The following is a 20,085-nucleotide window of genomic DNA, read 5'->3' as shown; positions in this document are numbered from 1 at the left end:
CTAGCACCTAGCCCCCAAATGAAACTTTGGGAGGCTACTGTCCATAAAGACACTGGAAACAGCTGTTCAGGTGTCAACTTAAAGATATTCATTTGAGATGTCAGAGATGACTCTGAAAATAAAACACTCATTGAAGCTAAAGAACAAGTCTAAAACACAATGGAATGCCTTTATCTGGAGACAGAGCTTGGAGAAACTACTTTTGGAGACTGTCACTCCAAGAATCCCGCAGACAGCCTGATCACTGGGGAGGTTGGCATTCTTCCAATCTTTATTTTGGGAATACATTTTATTTGGACACATGGATTACAAAGACAGGTTAGACTTTCACCAGTTTTTTCTCTTTTCTCTCTACTCATAACAGGTAGAATATGTCATTAAGTGTGATATGTCTGCATTACAAAGGGTACTCTATAGACATATGCAGGCCAAAGGAGTGCTTCTTACAGATGGATCAGAGAAGGACAAAAAGGTTTGGATGACATATTTTCCCTTTAATATGCAATAGGGATGGGCATAACATAGTTGGATCTGTTCCTTAAAAGTTTTTATAGTCGTCTTCGTGATACTGAGGGAGGGAGGAAAAGCTTCAGTTCTTTGCTGCAAGGTAACTTATTTTTCTAGGAGCTTCATATAGGCCAAGAGTGGAGGAGTTCTTGGAAATGAGAGATGTCATATAAGATGGCTCTTCCTTCTGGTTCTCCTTTTATGTAGTTCACTCTAATGCAAACACAAGATGTTTCTTCAGCAAGAAAATGGATGGATATTGAATATGTGAGTTTCCCCAATAAACTCCAGAAAGGTGCTTATGCACATGTATGCATTTTTCAAAGGATGATGGCCTTCAGATTCTTAAACCAAGACCCATTGGCTCACATGATGCCAGCTACTAAACCAGATTTGCCTCTGATTATCATCTTATTTTAGACAATAATATTTAAATTGCTCTTTAGCCTCCCAATTTGAAGCTATAACACTATGGGAGGTTTTCTCCTTGTGGTAGTAATATTTTCAGATACTCTTTTTGGATGTGTTCTACCCCCACCTCCCACCCCCAGAGATGCACTTTTGAAATGATGTTTCCTTAGCAGTGCTATGCTGTAACATAGTTACTTGAGGAACTTTGTGAAGATGTGAATGTTTGCACACTTAAATATTTTTTTAACTCACTTAATTTAGCTGATAGTGTCTTTTACATGAACTACTGCCCAAGCAAAAACAAAACCCCCCCCCTAAATTTTGGAAACTAAGACTTGCTAAGTTGAACATCTGGGACTACTCAAATCCCTTTTTAAAGTTTTGGTCATGCTCCCTTTACTATCCAGTTTTAGCTCTATTGCGGTCTGATCCTCAGAAAGGAAATAACAATAATGTCATGAAATGGAGTTATATTTTACTTAATAAATCATTTATCTCCTTCAGTGTTTTGCATTCACTTATATAATCACTGTAGTTTGCTTAACCAGAAGATTTTGAATTGTGCTCTCTTATTCTTTCAGGGAAAAGGTGGTACAAAAACACTAATGAACACTATAATGCAGCTGAGAAAGATTTGCAACCATCCATACATGTTTCAGCACATAGAGGTAAAGAAGAAAAAGCATGCGTGGTTAAGACATTTTCAGCCTATTCTATGTAGTAAGTCACCGAGAGCAACTAGAGTGAAAGTGATGGGCCAGAACCAATGCCTGGATTGATTATTCTTCCATATAGTTTTAGTGTGGGATGCTTTGTAGATGGCAGGCTGGCCCACTGTTTCTCCAGTCTTTTGAATTCAACTCCACTTCCCAGTTCATTCTGACTTCTGGAACCCTTCAGTCCTGTCTACTGTACAGTTTTATGCAGATTCTCACAGGCAGTTGCATGCATATTAGTGCTGTTGCCACAAGTAAGAAACTGTGGCTTGGTACAAGTAGGTGTTAAGGATTGTTTTGGCAGGAGTGCTCATTAGTAGAGCACTTGCAGAAGAACCCAAGTTCCAGCCCTGGTATTGCTAAGTAGGGCTGAAAAACACCTCTGCCTGAAACCCTGGACTAGTTGCTGCTAGTCAGTATGGATCCTGCTGGGCCAGTTGGTCCAGTAGTTTGAATTAACAGCTTCCCCCATGTTATGCCCTGCCTGGCATCTGATAGCTGAAGGTCACAGCTCCATCTCCAGACTGGTACTTCTAGAAATCTGTGCCTGGAGTGGGAGCAATTTCCAGCTGCTTAACATCTGGCTATTGCAAGCGTCTTCACCTTCATTTCCCTCTCTCCACACCACAAATGTTGCCCCAGCAGGTTCACCACATAATTGGAGAAGCCAGTTTAACTGTTCAGATATTAATGTTGTGGATAGACTTAGTGCAGTGTTTATGAAATGTAGAGACTACATTAATTATGACTGAATGCTGCAGTACTGTCACATAGGAGGATTTGTAAATTTTAAAACTATGAGATCCTGCAATACTTGTTTGCCTTGTACTTCTGTAAAATATTCACACCTTTTACATGCAACCAATATGTCTTATTTATCTGTAGAACATTTTTACTGCATTCATTTAAAAACTGAAGACCTACTACATTAGCTGCCAATGTAATTTTGTGTAGCACAGTCCCTCCACACAAATGGCATTCACAATTTTAACAGTTGTCTTTTAGAGGAAACACTATCTGCACTTGAGTTTGGCCTGGTTTCTTCATCATTACACTAGTTTTCATACATTTGTTGCAGGAATCCTTTTCTGAGCACTTAGGCTTCACTGGAGGCATTGTGCAAGGGTAAGTTGGCCACACCAGACATTTAGTATGCATGTTACGTTTTCTTAAGGACAGGCTCCATAGTCTGAGCCAGTAATGGAGCTAAAGATTTTGCTTGGCAATATTTGAAAACAATGCTGAAGAGTAGCAAAATGTTGCTTTGATGTCCTGTTTGTGAGCTTCCAGAAGCATTTGGATGTCCATTCCTTGCAACTGAGGGGGGCTGCATTTCTGGCATGATTTAGCTGGGAATTTATGATGTGTGTCTTCAGATGTGTTTACTATGTTAGAGCACTGACCTTCAAACGGTATTCTGTGATCTGGGTTACTTTGTCAGTATATGCAAACCTTATTGAAATGCATTCATTACAAGATAATCAGAAAACTTCCCTGCAAATCAGGTTGTCAGTCACTTCCGGCTTTTCCTTGCAAATATTAGGTGCAGTGTTAGTTATATTCCAGTGCTGCCCTGTTAGTTCATTACAATGATATCCAGTAGGCTTGACCTGTGTATCTTAGAAATTGTCCCAGAATTCCCTAAGCACATACATGTCTTTCATGGCAGATACCCAAACAGCAGATAGGCCAATGTGAAAAGAGGATCCACAGGTTGGAATGTTTGAAAACTACTGTGGTGGGGGGGAAAGCCACAATTCCTCTGTTTTTTCCTCTTCATGCACAATCCAGACTTGACCTGTACCGTGCTTCAGGGAAATTTGAACTCCTGGACCGAATTCTTCCCAAGTTACGGGCTACCAACCACAAGGTGCTGCTGTTCTGTCAGATGACTTCCCTCATGACCATCATGGAAGACTATTTTGCTTACCGTGGCTTCAAATACCTCAGGCTAGATGGTGAGTTTAATATTAGAACTTACAACTTCGTATTAATTTTGCTTTGTACCTGTTCAAACCTTGGTGATGGTTAGTTAGATACATTTGATCAAGGGGTTCTATATATCTTCAGTAAGGTTTGTGTGGAACTTGTAAAAAAGTGGAACACAGTACTCTTCTCCAGCACCACATCTCAAATGAGTTGATTTTTCTTCTGTCTGCTTCCTCTATTGTCCAGCATCCATACATAGTGATGAGAAATATGATGGGTTGGACAATTCTAACTTTTGTGCTCAATGTATATCTTTACTCTTCAGGATCAAATATTCTTTCTTAGTTCAACTTCCCATCACTAATCTTCTTTTTATTTCTTGATTGCAGTCACCATTCTGGTCAATATTTGATCCAAAGTACAGGGCTTCTTTAATTATTTTGATTTCTTCATAGTCTAGATTGAATTTATACATCTCATCTGTGGTCATAATTTTTGTTTTCTTTTGTTCAGCATTAAGCCTGCCTTTGCACTTGCATCTTTTACCTTCCTTAGTAACCGTTCCAAGTTTGTGATGTCTTCCGCCATTATTATGGTATCATCCGTGTACCTTAGATTGTCTATGTTCCTTTCTCCTGTCTTCACTCCTCCTCCTTCTGTTTCTAGCTCGGCTTTTCTTATAGTTCCAGCATACAAGTTGAACAAGTAGGGTGATAGAATGCAGGCTTAAGAGAACCCTTCCTTTCATTTTCCATCTCCCCCCCCCTCCACTCCCCATTTTCTTTTCTTCAGCCAGGGATAGGATTACTGGGTTGTTGGAGGAAGTGCAATGTAGTTGAAGTACAGTGCAGAGTTCCTTTGATTGAGTTCAGAGTTCAGTTGAGGGAGAGGACGGTTCAGGCAAATGAAATAGGTCAGAGATCTATTTATGGGAGTTCAGTGAACAGAAATTGAATGGGAAAATGCCTGCACTGTTCAATTATTGTAACCACACCACATTTGAACCTACATTCTTGCTATGTGTTATTAAAAAGTTGTGATTTGTTGTTACAAAAGAAGCCTCTGCCTGACTGAATTCACAACCATATAGGCACACAATACATGCTGCCAAAGATATAAAACTTAAAAGAGGAAGACACCTAGTCCTTATACATTTAGGGAAAGTGTATAAAGGGTAGATGCTGGGCAGGTGTCATTGATGAGGGGTCTTCTTATGTCTCAGTATGTGACAAGGGGCTTCCACCTATGCCTTGAGGTTATCTTTTTGCCTCAGATACATGAGAAGTTCCCTTGTCAATGAAACCTGCCCTGCATTTACACTTTATATACAGACATTCTTCAGTTATTCTAGTGCCCAGCATAAAATATTTTCCCCCTGTGGACTGATGCTGTGTTCCTCTAGACTTCTGAATTTTCTCCAGTGACAGCCATTACATGCAAATAAACTATTTATAGCAGGAGGAAAAATCCTTTATTCTCTGGACTTTTAAAGGGACCACTAAAGCAGAAGATCGTGGCATGCTGCTGAAAACCTTCAATGAGCCGGGCTCTGAATATTTCATTTTTTTGCTGAGCACTCGAGCAGGGGGCCTGGGACTAAACCTGCAGTCCGCTGATACAGTGATCATATTTGACAGTGACTGGAATCCTCATCAGGTAACAAATAAATAAATTACCCAGCTTCAGAAAAAAATAGCTTTGAAACAGAAGGTGGAAGGTGGGTGTGGAGGAATAATGGTAAAATAGTGACATGCTTATCCATTTTTAATACAAAAGAAAATTATTTGTTTGCCTTGCTCTGATTTGGTCAGAAAACAGAAAACATAGATTTATTTATCATTAAATTTCTCTTATAGATTAATTTATCTAGATTATAAAGCTTTTTGGCATGGTTGATGGAGTTACTAAAATGTTGAACTGGGAGTCAGGAGATACAGGTTCTTGCCATTAAGAATATTGGAGGAAAAGTAGAACTATCTAATAACTGTGATGGATTATAATTTGCTCACTGAGCACAGCTATGACAAGACAGGTGCTCTCTAAAATGGTTCACACAATAAGATGTTTATCTTCAGCTGGTGGACTGAGATATGTAGCTAGTTTGCAAGCTGAGCTAAGTGGGTTGTAACAGCAGCATTGCCACCACAATAATGGATGGGGCTAAATTTTAAAACATGTTTGAATTAAAAGTGTGTGCTGAGTCTGAAAAGCCTGGAGGAGAATGGTTAAAATGCTCCCCACCCATAGACATCTTAGTGCCATTAGCATGTCCATTACATGAAGTCTGTAAGTCAGATATCTAGCTATGGTGAAAATTCATGTAGGGGCAACATAATCTGCTGAGGTCCTGCCAACTCAGTGAATTCCACATGTTAATTTTACAAGCAAAAGCATGTTAAAATCAATCCTAACCATGCTATAGACAATGAGAACACTTGTGTTTTTCTATTCCCTCCCAGGATCTGCAGGCCCAGGATCGAGCCCATCGTATTGGTCAGCAAAATGAAGTGCGTGTGCTGCGCCTCTGCACTGTGAACAGTGTGGAAGAGAAGATACTTGCTGCAGCCAAGTATAAGCTGAATGTAGATCAGAAGGTTATCCAGGCTGGCATGTTTGACCAGAAATCCTCCAGTCATGAAAGAAGAGCTTTCCTCCAAGCTATCTTAGAACATGAAGAGCAAGATGAGGTAAGGGGCAGTTCACCTTCTTTTCCTTCAGTGTGTGACTGCTGAATACATTGCCTGGCTTTGTGCTCTGTATGATCTTGAGGCAAGGGACTGTGGGCTGGAAGGAAATGGCATGAATTCTTGTCATCCCAGGAAGTGAATTTGAGTGTCAGTGAAAGGTGCTGGGTTTGACAGCCCTGGAGACTGAAGTCCTCTATCTATCCACAGACCAGATACAGCACGGGCAGCGGCAGTGGCAGCGCAAGCTTTCCCCACACTGCCTCATCCCTGTGCCTCAACTCCGACTTGGAGGAGCCACCTTTAAAGGTGAGAGGGGTCATTCAGTCGCCGCGCCTGCCCAGCCCTTAGCATCCTTTAATATCCCACATGCTAATTTTAGCCTTACTGTTTAAGATTGTCAGCAAAGTTGTCAGCTCAGAAGTTGAGCTTCTGCCACATGAATAACTGTCCACTTAGACCAGTGGTTCCCAACCTGTGGGTCGGGACCCCTTTGGGGGTCGCCTAAGGCCATTGGAAAACACGTATTTAATTACAGTTATGAAGTAGCAATGAAAATAATTTCATGGGTTTGGGTCACCACAACATGAGGAACTGTATTAAAGAGTCACGACATTAGGAAGGTTGGGAACCACTGACTTAGACCACTTAACTCATTATCACATGAGTAGCCAAATCAGATATTGAGATAGTAAAACCACATTTGATTTCAAACTCACAACATGTGAGCCACCAGATTGTCTGCCCACACAAGATAAATGGGGGAATCTTAAAATCTTTCAGGAGGAAGATGAAGTTCCTGATGATGAAACAGTAAACCAGATGATTGCTCGGCATGAGGAAGAGTTTGATCTTTTTATGGTGAGAATCCTTCTTTATCAGCCTAATTTTAAGATACTCTAAAGGAGACCTAAGTAAAAACATGCTTCTGGGTCTGGAAGTCAGAGCATGAAGTAGAGAGAAATGTAAGGCGAATGGAAGTGAGTGGAGGGAACCTTGCACAGATTCTGAACAAGGCCTCCATGTTCGTTCCCTTCTAGTACAAGTGTGACATGACAGGCATCCCTGTAAAATAGGCCACAGTCTTTTAACTGGTGGAAAATATTCTACTGGTGGAAATATCTGAGTGGCAGATAGCAGGAACCACACTCCTCAATATATCTTTCATAAGTTCCTTTACAAAAAGAAATTACTTGAGAAACATTTCCTGCATGTCTGTGGTGTTCTGTGTGTGTTGGAGAGGAAATGAGAACTGCTTGCCTAGGCCTCCTACTGTAGAAATGGGAGAGCAAGGAGCTGGTGGGGAGTAGTGAGAAGAGAACTGTCTTAGTGAAAACATTCAACTAAAGACCGAGGAACCACAAGGCTAAGCAAGTTTCTTAATCAAAGATTTTTGTCTGAGTACATTTATTTTATATATAAATGTATTTCTTGTCTGAAGACGTGGGGCAAGTAATACATTACAGCTGTTTTCCTCTAGGCCAGATTATTTTGTCTCAAGGGCTTGGTAGTTGCTGAGCACCTTTTGGTTTTCTGCCAGTAACTTGACCCCAAGCAAGCAATAGAACAGAAAAGACCAAATCTGGAGCCCTTGTGTTGTTTTGGTAACCTATCTTTCTTGCTTCCACAGAGCCTGTCACCAGGACAGGACAGGAAAGGCAACTTTAACCAGAGAAATGCCTGAATTCCTTTCTTTCCTCTCTTTCTCTATAACTATGTTCCCCTCTCCTTCAGAACATGGAAAGAAAGTTAGTAAATGATGGGGAGGAGAAAAACCACTGCCCTCCAGTGTATGTAAATCTATATAACAGTAGTCAAATATTCTTCAAGATGGGGGATAATAACAGGTAAGGGGATCCCCACTTTCTCTTTTTCTTGCTGTTGCATACACTGGAGGGGATGGGAAGTGTATGCTGAGAGCTTCTAGAGAAACTACCCCCTATCTGCAGTGCCTAATGTAAGTATATGGACATTGCTGTCCATATAACTAATAATTCCGAAGTGGTATGTTTGCCCCAGTGTTTGGACTTCTCTGACTGATGTTCATAGGAACAGAGCTCTTTCAGGTAGAGCTCATTTCGAATTTTTCATATAAACATTTCTGACATTAAGAGCATGCCAACAGTTGAATCCAGTTAGCTTGGCAGTATAGCTTGCTAACCTCTGTGAGGCTTATTTCTAAGCATACTTAAGGACTACATATACCCAACCCGCATTCTCCAGGCTGGGGGTGGGCAGCCCGGTGCCCTCCATATGTTTGAGGCTACTGCTGTTTCATAATTTGCCCCCATGCCAGTGGTCTGGGATTATGAAAGCTGTAGTCATAATTGGATGGCATAAAGTTACATGTTATTGTTTCTCAGGCCATCTTTCTTATGAAAAGCCTATCATTTATGCCTGGCTTATGTGATCTGTAGGAGCATTTGTTTAAAATCTAACACATTGGAATACGTTCTATTTTGTATCTAATTCTGTTATGGTTTTTGGCCATATTGGAAAGAGAGGGCCTTGCAAGACAGGATAGGATCCTGAATGACTCTAGAGCAGTGGTCTCCAAACTGTGCTCTTTAAGGGATTTTGGACTTCAGCTCCCAGAATCCCAGACTATTGGCCAACATGGCTGAGGCTTCTAGGAGCTGAAGTCCAAAATCTCTTAAAGGGCACAGTTTGCAAACCACTGCTCTAGAGGCACTTGAGAACTGGGATGAAGAAAGACCAAGTACAGGAATTCAGTTCATTTATTTAGATTTACATTAGATTTCTATTTTACTGTATTCTCTTGTACAAGGATGGGAATCAACCATTGCATGGGACTAATTTAGCCTGGGATGCTCCCCAGTCTAGTTCGTGAGACAGCTTGGGAAGAATTCTGCTTCCATGGGCCACACACCCATAATTCTGATCTTTCCCTTAGGAAAGGTTAAAAGGAAGTGGAAACTCTGGAGTGGGCCATATGTCCCGAGAATCTTCAAGGCCACTGTGAATTGTCACTGCTTTGCTCTCCTCCCCCTTGCTTTCCCATTATGTGGAAGAAAAGCTGGCTCCCATTTCATCTGTGAACCTCAGTTAGTGTTTCTGAAGCCTGTACAGCTCAGTACATCATTCTCTGGAATTCTCCCCTATTCGGGAAGGTACAGGACAGGTAAAGCTCTCTGTGACCAAGTCAGCACTTTTTTGCACATATCACTCACTCATGTGCTCTTCCCTTGTTGTTGCCATTCAGATGATGGAGTAGAGTAGGCAAATCTGCCCTGACTGAGTTACCAGCAGGAAAGTCCATGTGGGGTAAAGCTGAGTAAAATCACCAGAGTGCAGGAAAACTTATGTGCGGTAAGCTGAGTAACCAGTAAAGTAAAGTAAAAGCTAAGTAACCACCAGAGTGCCAGCTGCTGCAGGAGCTTCAATGTGGCCCTTCAGGCAATCCACTCACATCAAGGACTGCTGTGATGTTTCTTGATGGAGCGCTGCCCTGCCAGATTCCCTGTTCTGGTGCTCAGTAGGGACACACAATATTCTTCCCAATCTCAGATTCACAGAAAATCAGCAGCCTTCTTGTCTTTGTGCTGACCCAGCAGCTGAGGAAAATTGATAGCTGCAAAATCCCAGCAATGGCTGTAGCTTTGCTCACAGCATATGACATGATTGCTTCATAGGCAGACCTTGTGGATGGGCTCTTTCTGCTTTTGGTGGCACATCTCACACAAGATGCATACTAATGTAGCTGTGCTAACACTGGGCAGAAATGTCACTCAGGCTGTGAACAAGTGGCAGCCAGTTATACAAACTGTATTTTTAGCCCTCATTTTCTTCTGCTGCTTTATGAAATTCATGGCCTCGCTATAAGTCAGGTAACTTGGAGGCACATACTGTAGCTACACACAGTTGCTCTGCAGTACTGCTTGTCAGTCTTTTCTTTCCAGTCCCTGGAATAGTTGTTGCAGACTCTTTCAGAAACTTAAGATTCTTTACTTGCTTTTGTTACCAGCTACTTTCTTAATAGACTGGTCAATATATTCCTAATGCAGCTTTATTTACATATGCATTGATGACTTTCCTGTGCTGGGAGATCACTCAGCTGCATGTGACTTTGATATTTTTAAATGGCAAAGCCACACCATCCCAAGCCAAGGATTTTGAGTTCATAAACAAAATGGTCAGTACAGTCTTGTTTGGTGCCTTCACCGCATACTTTTCCTTACAGCGCATGGATTTGGATCGCAGGCGAGAAGAAGCTCGCAATCCAAAGCGAAAACCACGTCTAATGGAAGAGGATGAATTGCCATCTTGGATCATTAAAGATGATGCTGAGGTGGAAAGACTCACATGTGAAGAAGAGGAAGAGAAAATGTTTGGGCGGGGTTCTCGTCACCGTAAGGAAGTGGACTATAGTGATTCGCTGACTGAGAAGCAGTGGCTCAAGGTATACATGGTACAGCATCGTTCTCCAATTGTTTTCTATATTTTTATTTCTATGTGTGTCTATGTTGTCTGTCTGTGTGTCTGAATGTTGAGAAAATACCCAGTATCAGAAGTTTTGATGGTTATCCAAGATGGCGCTAACAAATAACCAATTTGGGAACATTACAATATCACCAGAAACATATTGTGTAGCTATTCAGTTGGTAATCCAACCTCTTTTTTGCATTTAAAGCCTTCATACTTAAAAAAAAAAATCCTAATTCACCATACAAAACTTCTGTTGGGTATTAGCAACTGAATTGTGTGGAACCATGTTGCTAAACTTAAATTCAATTGATCTCCTTGACAGATGTCAGACATTTCAGATGCAGAAAGCCTACTTGCTATGCAGCTGAGTGTACCCTCTTCTTGCTGTCCCAGCAAACATTTCATCCTACTTGTTACTGGGCAGTTATCCAGACATTGGGTGTGCTCCTTCTCTTTAGCCAGTAGGAGGCAAACCTTGCTGGGAAGGGTGGGAGAAGAAGCAGCTGGCTCTGAGCTAAGTTAGGAGGCATTACCCTTCCTTCTGAGAGCTAGTCACATGTCTGCTATTGCAGGAACAGTGTGTTAGTTAGGATCATTTTCTTTTGTAGAGTAACCCAGGTGTTGAGTTAGAAGAAAGTGAAGTAATTCAAGCTGCAAAACTTTGCAGCACAGAAGACGTGCTTCTTTGCTCAGCCATCCTAGAGGTTTTAATGAAGAATCAGTATGCAAGCCTGGAACCAAAGGATCTTGTTATGAAATTCAGTATTGAAGTTTCTGCATCCCATCCTTCTGTCCCAGGCATCTCCATGAGACAACATTTCAGAATATTTCCTACATCTTCTTAGGGATAACGCCAAATAAGGGAGACTACTCATCATTGGTCTGTCCCACCCAGAGTTTCTATTACTCTTAATACCTAAAATACGTGAAGATTCTGCATTCCTCATCATAGACTCCTGCTTGCTGCCCAAGGGAGACATCCAGTCTTCTGGACCAGGGCCACAGAAAGATGAATCTGCCCTTAAGATCCTTAGAGTTTACAGATATAGTTGTTAAGATGGTGTCTATCAATAGAAACATCCCAACCTGCCTTAAGAATTTGAAGTGTTGCAGATCATACTGATATAAATTTACTGGTGCAAATTCTGATATTTGCTGAGCGAGCTATTCTCTTCCTGTTTGTCAAGACTCATTGAGGTGGTTGCAAATTCATGAGAGGAAACTATTTTCTCAAAGAAGAGTGTTCCATCTTCAAGAAACTCTGTGATGTCTACAGACTTTTAACAATGCCAACATTTGTGTGCTATTTCATCTATCATGTTGGAGACAAGATATGCTATGAAGGCCTTGCCTGAGACTTTGGGAACGTGGCTCCTTCTCAGAGTAGATGTTTCTGGGATACGTAGACCAGCAGTCTGACTCAGTACAAGGCAGCATCTCCTTGTAATTGTCAGTGGTGGAGAGAGATTTGCCTATCTTGCAAGTCATTGTCATGGTTTATTTTGCAACCATTTCTCTTTCCTGAAATGATCACCTTGGAAGGGAACTGAGGCTCTGTGGAGGAGCATACTTAGCCTCAGATTCAGTCCAGCTGAAGAATCATAGATGGATCACATACTGGATCGAAACCTCTACCTGAAACATTGGAAAGTTCCTGGCATTCAGCATAAACTGCTGAACTACAAGGGCCATTTCCCTGATGTGGCACAAAGCAGATTACTCTACTGAATACTGCTTTTTGGCTTGGCCAGTTCACTCTGGACATTTTAGTAAGATACTTACAGTCCAGGGTTTTTTCAAGGCTGGAGTACAACACTTTCAGAATGTACTCAAGCATAATGTTCCAGTGCTTCTATAGAGAACATTTGTACATCAGTCCAGAGATTTTTTTCATATTCTCCCCAACTAACTTAGGAGACCACTTTTACCAAGTAGGGTATTATAAGCGGGCCACAATTTAGGTTTTAAATAATTTGAAACATTGCTGAGAACATTCTTAACATCTTAAAGCTTTGGATGTGAATTTTATTATCTCTAGAAAAAAGGAGAAAATATATCTTCACTTGGGAGATCTAGCATTAAAGATTCATGGGAATAACAGTACTTTTTTTCTTAAAATAAGATGAGAGTAATTCTGTGGGAATATAGATGGTATGTATTTAATTCCTGAAAGCTGTAAAATAGCTGTTGATGGAGGTAGAAGTCAAAATGTGTCTAGCAGTTGTCAGTGAATCAAATAATCTTCCAAGAGTAAAGATGGCACTGCAAAACTCTTGGTACATCAGGGATAGCCAAATGGCTGCCCCCCAGATGTTTTGGGCACTATTCAGGCGTATTCAGGAAGCTGTTGTGGACCGCTTGGAGAAAAATTGTAGTAGTATCCACTGGGGTTTGGTTCCAGGACCCCTATGGATACCAAAATTTGTGGATGCTGAAGTCCCATTATATATCATGGTGTAGTAAAATGGCGTCCCTTATATAAAATGACAAAACCAAGGTATTTTTTTTTTTTTTGGAATATTTTCAAGCCATGAATGGTTGAATCCATGAATAAAGAATCAATGGATAAGGAGGGCCAACTGTATATGTAAGATTGTTTAAGTGCCTTCCAGACCACCACAGTGATCAGACCACAGCCCAACACCAGAGAGAACAGGGAATGTAGTATTAATTAAGAATAGCCCTTCTGCTCATTTAATGCACAATAACCCAGAACCTACCTTTGTTAGAGGACCTGTTGTCTGTGGTATGCTTGTTGAATGGAGTCTCCAAAGATAGTCTAGGAGTGACTGGATGTCCAGAGGAAGAGATGCTTTCTTACTCCAGCCCAGAGACATATTCTTCAACATCTGCCTCCTACTGGCTGAGTAGGGAAGGTGCCCCATGTCTGGACCATTGCCTATCTAACAAGTAGAAACGAAGAAGGTAAGACCAAGTTTTCTGTTTTACACCATGTTTGAGTGTGGCAGGGAGAAAATAACCTAACCTTCTTGCTTCTACACAAAATGCCTCATGAGTTAGAGGTTTTAGTAAAGGATAATGAATAACATCTGTTCCGTTAAAACGAAAGAAATCAGAATGACCTGCCAAGCAAGGTTATTATGGCCTTTGCTCTTTTACTGTAGATCACTTCTTTTCTTCTTTCTTAATTGATCTGATGTTCCCTTTTAAAAAACTCCAGACAAGTAGCCAGATTAGTTGTTGTTCTGTGTAGATTAATTGCTTTATAAGCTTTTGTAGAAAAGGGTCAAATTCCTCTGATGGGTAAAGCCGAAGGTCAAGATGGTGGTGTGGAAACACCTGGGAATGGGTCATTTCTTCCACTAAAATTACAGATGTGTGGGGAACTAAAGTTAAAGAAAGCCATGAAGAAAACACTACTAGCTACTTCACATGCAAAAGTAGATGAAGTGTGTACACTAAATATTTTGTATGAAGCATCAGTGAAGCTTAGCATCAAACTTACACAATGTTTTTGCAGTGAAGAAACCACTCATAGTTGTGTTCTCCTCCTCTATACAAGTGTGTGTGTGTGTGTGTACGTGCATTTATGTGCATTGCTGCCCACTTTTTTCTACTTTGTGACAGCACAGGATGGGCTTACATGGCTTCTATCTCTGAGAAGAAATGTGACGGCAAATCCATTGGTCATCAGGCCCACTGATCATAGAGGTGTCTCTTAGACAGTGCTTTGGCAACATATAGATGGTTTGCTTATCAACTTTGTTTTAGAAAATATATGCCCTTCTGCAGAGTATGCAGCATTCATGGGCATGCCTTTTCCATGCTTCAGCATCCTGGGGAGTCCATTCCTGCAAAACTGGTGGGTACCTTCTTCCTCCTTTGGTTGAGAGAGGCATTTTTAAAGAATCTTTGTGTAGGCTCTCTTTCTAATAAACCTGGCTGTGGTGTGTGGACACTTAGCAGGTAAGATCAGGCCTAAACTGACCTGCATCAAGCTTGTGCATCAGACCCCACTGGTCTGATAGGCAATTCAGGCAGTTGCACCACATTGTGGTGTGGCCAGAAAGCTTCTTTTCAGTGGTTGGAGCCTACACCTTTTAGGCTGCCTACAGTTGGAGGAAATAGGAGACTTGGGACTCATCCTGGTGGTTTCTATGGATCCAAGAGAATTGTGGCTGTAAAGGAGACAGTAACCCAGATCCTATTGAGGCTTACATTCAGGAAAGTCCATATTGTGCGAGTCGTAGGACTCTTCCGAAACCTTGCTGAAGCTAGCATCTGCCTTGTACCAGCATAGATACCCTAGTGCCCCTTTCTCCATGTCAGCACCACCAGCTGATGACAAGCCCTGCTCAACCGCCACCACCTCTTCACTACAAAACACATGCAGCTTAGGCTATGCCTACTCATGTTTTGGACACTCCTAGCTGGGCAGTGGATATGTTGGCCAGAAGAGTGGCAAAACAATTTGCAAGACTGTGTTTCCTAGGAAATATTTTAAAGTCTGTGCTTGGGAAGTCCAAAGTAAAAGAAATGGGTTTTATGTACCTTGAAAGGTGAGAAGAATTTTCAGTATTTATGGCTGGATAAGAACTCTGTTTCTAAGAAAGGGAGAAAAGGGAAGGCATTTAGCTCCTGAAGAATTTTCATTGCTGTTAACATTTTATACTTGTGCTCTTGTAAGGCCCCTTCCACTAGAGCCAAGCAGCATTTCTGATGAATATCAATGTTATCATAGTTAGTTCATTTGCCACTTTTCCATGGTAAGGCCATGCTTGAAAGTGGCTTATGGTACCATCAAATACAATAACATTTCCTGAAGAAATATAGCTCAGAATTTAAAAAGGCCAACATTTGGGTAAACACTTCATATTAAAAAAGATACACTAAAATGAAGCAACCCACCAATAATTCACTTGAATGTTTAACAATAGAGAAATACTCAAGAAACCCCCCTCAAGACATTCTACTGACAGCAAAAGTACATTTTACCCCAGCCATAGACCCTAAACAAGATCTCACCCTGATATCTGTAGGAACTCTGAGCAGCTGCAGCCGCCTTTGCAGCTGGAAACAGTCAGTGTTATTCTACTGCAAACTAGGCAGAAATTAAGGAGGCAAAGAAAAGGAACCAGGTGCTTCCTAGATGGTCTATAAGCATTTTTAGCCAGGAAGCCATCCAGTTAATAGTGTTTATAACCATGACTCATAGCTGAATGGTTTCCTAGCTAGACATATTCATTAGGATATACCTTGGCTTTCAGCACATGCTTCTGGTAAATTTAAGTGACTTGATGCTCTCTCCTGAGAGTATAGCATAGGAAGGAAACATCCTGTCTCATAGCTCTGAACATCCTACTACTTCTTTTCCAGGTATGCATTTAATCGGTCTTAAATTGACACTTACTCCCTGTTCTCTGGGGATGGCTATGACTGAGCCATGCAAAAGCTAAAAGCAGTAGTTCTGTATCATTTAATATTAGTATAAGTTCTGAATGACCTGGGTACTGTTTACTGAGATACTGTACACAGAGTGTGATTAAAGAGGACCATGCCAAGAATTATGCATATAGGTAAGCAATGCCTCTGTATTTTGGGCGAGTGGGGAACCAAAGGAAGGGCTGTATGCCTTCATTTCTTACTTATGGCGACCCTAAGGCAAACTTATCCTGGGTTTTTCTCGGCAAGATTTGTTCAGAGGAAGTTTGCCATTGCCTCCCTTGAAGCTGAGAGCATGTGACTTGCCCAAGGTCACCTAGTGAGTTTCATTGCCAAGCTAGGAATCAGACCCTGGTCTCCAGAGTCATAGTCCAACACTCAAACCTCCACACCACCAAAGGCAGAGGGAGTGAATATTAATCAAAAGGCCAAACTGTAAAGAAGAATCAAGACAGTGTTAACAGGCTAGTCTTTTGCTTACAGCGAGTTAAGAGCTGTATATTTACATCCTGATTGTTCCTTCTCTGTTACCCAAATTGACCAAAATCAGTATGAGATCTGCAGGCACTAGCTCTCAGTTTCTCAGCAATTGATGCTGTTACGCCTACAGCACCCAAATCTAAAGATTTGTTTCCACTGTCTATCCTGTACCATAATATTTGTAGTATCTGGCTGTTCATGAGTATACATTCATACTTGGAATCAAAATGGAAGGAGGGGAAGAAGAGAGAGCCCTGTGCTTCTGCAGGGTAAGGGGTCAGAATGATTACTCCCCTGCCCATCGTTTAAACCTCAAAAGATTGGGGTACAAATGGGGCAGTGTAGAGCAGTGCACAGATTGAACTAATTATAACTAATTAGGTTTATAAACCACCTGTCTCTTTGTAGTCCCCTATACAGAATATGCAGTGCAATCAGTTTTGATTCAGTTTTAAACTCCCAAATCTCCATCTTCCATAAAGAGAAGCTAGACATAGTGGAGGATTGCGCACCTTAATAGAATAAGTGAGATTTTCTGTCTGCCCCTGCCTTAAGGTAACAAGTGTTGTATGTGGAAGCAGAACTGGAGTGGGGGAAATGTTAAACATCCAGTCACCAGGATTCTTAAAATTTGATACTAATAGTAAGCTAAATGATTCTAAAAATTCTGCGATTGGCTCCTAGGAATTAAAAGTAATGCTTTTTATCCCAACATTAAAGCTACCAGAAATATATTTTCTTGACCCATTATCTAATGGTGACACAGATAGTGTATAGAATAGGAACAGGAGAGAGAAACCTGTGGTATCAGAATCAGTGCATCCCTCTTGCACAGATGTACCCTAATTCTGATGATAGAAGTAGAATTGGGCCTCCGTTTTATGAAAACCTGTAAAGGACTGAAAATAATGATGGAACTGTGAAGGATTGATTACTACAACCATGTTGGCAGGCCATTCTTCTCTTAAAAAACCTTTCCCCATTTTGCTGCCGTTACACAGGTAGTGTCAGAATAGTAACCTTAGGTTACTTTACTCTGGGTGATGAGAGCCTCGAGCCATGTAAGTCTGAAGAGATGGAAAGTTGGGAAAATAAGCAGTTTCATTTGTGAGTTTTCCTACTTCTGTTATCCATGGCCTGCAGTTCACCCGCTTCTTTTCCTCTCCTGTTGTTCAGTCTGAAGCATTAATCTTTACTGTTAACTGGTGGTTAGGAGCCGCAGATCTCTTTGCAGCTTTGGAAGAATTTACAACTTGAGCTGGCTGGAAGGGGGCACCCCCAGGCTCTGCTCTGCATTGTTTCTCCAGATGACTTTGCAGAGTCCCTGTCTGCTGGCCCTGTTTAACACGAGAAGAAAAGCTCATTGGTAAGAGAACCAGCTTTCCTCTCCCACCTATAGAGATGCAGCTTTCCATGATCTGTAACTGGACAACCTGAGATTGTAGTGTCTTGGGAAGCAACCCATGTAGACATCCCATTCTTCACTGTGCTAGACAGCTTGGGTGTGTGTGAACGTCTGTGTTGAACCATTTCACAGTGTAGTGTGTCCATGCGGCTTGTTCATTGTACCTGGCTGACTGGCTGCTTCTCCTGTCTGTAGGCCATCGAAGAAGGCACCCTGGAGGAGATAGAGGAGGAGGTGCGCCAGAAGAAATCCTCTCGCAAACGTAAGAGAGATGTGGACGTCAGCTCTTCCACCCCAACCACCAGCACACGTAGCCGGGACAAAGATGAGGACAGCAAAAAGCAGAAGAAGCGTGGCAGGCCTCCTGCGGAGAAGCTCTCACCAAATCCACCCAACCTCACCAAGAAAATGAAGAAAATAGTTGATGCTGTGATCAAATACAAGGACAGGTAACAGCAAAGGGGGATTTCCCCCCCCCCCAAAAAAAAATATTTATTTATTTTTGTCATAGTTTTCATCCATCCATGTTTCTACTTTCCGGACACCCGTTTACTGTGCACTGTACTTTAAGGAAATAGATAGGCAACTTACTGTGCTCTAATGGATGTGTCACACATTGTGATTATAAAGGTTTTTTCAAATCAGCTGCCTAGTTGAATATTTGGCAGCCCTGGGACATGGCTGAATTCTGGCAATCCAGGGTGCCGGCTGTCCATCTGCCAAACACATTACAGTGGACCCTTGTTATATGCTGGGGTTTGGTTCCAAGATCCCCCGTGTATAACAAAATCTGTGGATGCTCAAGTCCCATTAAATATAATGACAGAGCAAAATGGTGTCCCTTATAAAAAATGGAAAATCAAGGTTTGATATTTGAAATTTATACTTTTTTTGAACATTTTCAAACTGTGGATGCTTGAATCCGTGTATAAGAAGGACTGACTATATTGTTGCTTAGAGGAAAATAATATATCTCCAGACTTGGTACATTTTTTTCCTGCAGGACATCTCTCTCCTTTATTGTGAACCACCCTTAAAGCTTGTCATTTACATTGTTAACGATTTTTCAGTGAACAACCTTGTTCCTCAGGTTAGAGCAGGGGTAGGCAAATTTTTTGAGCCGGGGGCCGGGTTGCTGTCCCTCAGACAACTGGGGGGCCGAAGTAAAAAAATAAATAAATAATTAAATAATTTTAAAAATATATATATATAAATAAACTGGGACAAATGTAGGACAAAATTTTCAAATGCAGGACACTTTGTTTAAAAAAAATGGAGGACATGTGAAAAAAATTGCTAATTTTTTAAAAAATGTTAATATAAATACGTGTTTCTGAGGCTTCTATAGACAATTGCCCCCCAAAGGCTCCGGTGGCAATCGGCGGCAGGACTGGGCTGGGGCCGGTCCCAAGGCCTTGCCGGGCCGGATCCAGCCCACGGGCCGCTGGTTGCCTACCCCTGGGTTAGAGCCACCAGCAGATTTTTTAGTGTAAGCTGTCAGGATTTCACAACTAATGCAGGTGAACTGGCCTATTCCAAGGGAGACCAGTGTTCTTTTACCGTTTTCCTTTTTTTCTTGGCTTGTAGCAGCAGTGGACGCCAGCTCAGCGAAGTCTTCATCCAACTGCCTTCCCGCAAGGAGCTTCCAGAGTACTATGAACTCATCCGCAAACCAGTGGATTTCAAGAAAATAAAGGTAATTTTTTCATTTATTTTTGTTCATTTTTTAATGTAATTTATAATCCACTTTTCTTCCGACATGGGACCCAAAGCAGCTTAAAACAAGGAAACTGCTTATAGCAGATCTTACTGTTCTAATCTTTCCACAATTTAAAAATGGGTGCCAGATGAAGGCACTTCTGTTACATTTCTGTTGCCCATCCAAAGGAGGACATGAAATATACCTCCTATGTCATTCATGATGCAATTGAATTCAAGGGCTAATTGCCTTTAGGTGAGAAGTAAAAAAGGAAAATAGCACTTAATGTCATTGCTACAGTCTTGTCCTAGGCCACAGGTGGGAAAGCTCTTCCAACTTGAGGGCTTAATTCATTTTTAGAGAGCTTCTTGGGATCCACATTCTAGTGGAAGATGAAGCCAAAGG

At 41.4% G+C, this 20,085-nt stretch overlaps 1 protein-coding gene and 1 long non-coding RNA gene across 19 annotated transcripts in view; one reads left to right on the top strand and one right to left on the bottom strand.

The window, feature by feature from the left end:
- LOC149323029 (SWI/SNF-related matrix-associated actin-dependent regulator of chromatin subfamily A member 4) overlaps positions 1-20,085 on the top strand; it is an 87,420-nt gene that overhangs the window by 64,161 nt on the left and 3,174 nt on the right. For 6 of the 16 annotated variants that reach the window (XM_089486266.1, XM_089486261.1, XM_089486263.1 and 3 more), the window contains 11 exons: positions 365-472; positions 1,500-1,586; positions 2,713-2,759; positions 3,426-3,592; positions 5,056-5,219; positions 6,023-6,250; positions 6,458-6,556; positions 7,031-7,108; positions 10,449-10,676; positions 18,177-18,430; positions 19,569-19,677. In XM_089486266.1, coding sequence (XP_089342392.1) covers positions 365-472; positions 1,500-1,586; positions 2,713-2,759; positions 3,426-3,592; positions 5,056-5,219; positions 6,023-6,250; positions 6,458-6,556; positions 7,031-7,108; positions 10,449-10,676; positions 18,177-18,430; positions 19,569-19,677 — 1,569 coding nt within the window. The remainder of the gene's footprint in view (positions 1-364; positions 473-1,499; positions 1,587-2,712; positions 2,760-3,425; positions 3,593-5,055; positions 5,220-6,022; positions 6,251-6,457; positions 6,557-7,030; positions 7,109-10,448; positions 10,677-18,176; positions 18,431-19,568; positions 19,678-20,085) is intronic. The other 10 variants (XM_089486289.1, XM_089486298.1, XM_089486270.1 and 7 more) reach the window with 6 other exon arrangements.
- LOC149323030 (uncharacterized) lies at positions 254-19,630 on the bottom strand. 3 transcript variants are annotated; one of them, XR_016272366.1, is made up of 5 exons: positions 19,542-19,630; positions 18,146-18,377; positions 15,206-15,258; positions 13,414-13,596; positions 254-720 (listed from the first exon to the last, which is right to left on the bottom strand). It is a non-coding gene; the product is annotated as an uncharacterized LOC149323030 (long non-coding RNA). The 3 variants fall into 3 exon arrangements; XR_016272364.1 differs by having other exon boundaries at positions 18,146-18,697; positions 19,542-19,610; XR_016272365.1 differs by lacking the exon at positions 19,542-19,630 and adding an exon at positions 17,698-17,913 and having other exon boundaries at positions 18,146-18,300.

The sequence above is a fragment of the Sceloporus occidentalis genome, unplaced genomic scaffold (assembly GCF_023333645.1).
Source record: "Sceloporus occidentalis isolate IW3139 unplaced genomic scaffold, rSceOcc1.0.p SCAF_1, whole genome shotgun sequence".
Lineage (NCBI taxonomy): Eukaryota > Metazoa > Chordata > Lepidosauria > Squamata > Phrynosomatidae > Sceloporus > Sceloporus occidentalis.
This window is presented reverse-complemented; position numbering and strand designations above follow the sequence as displayed.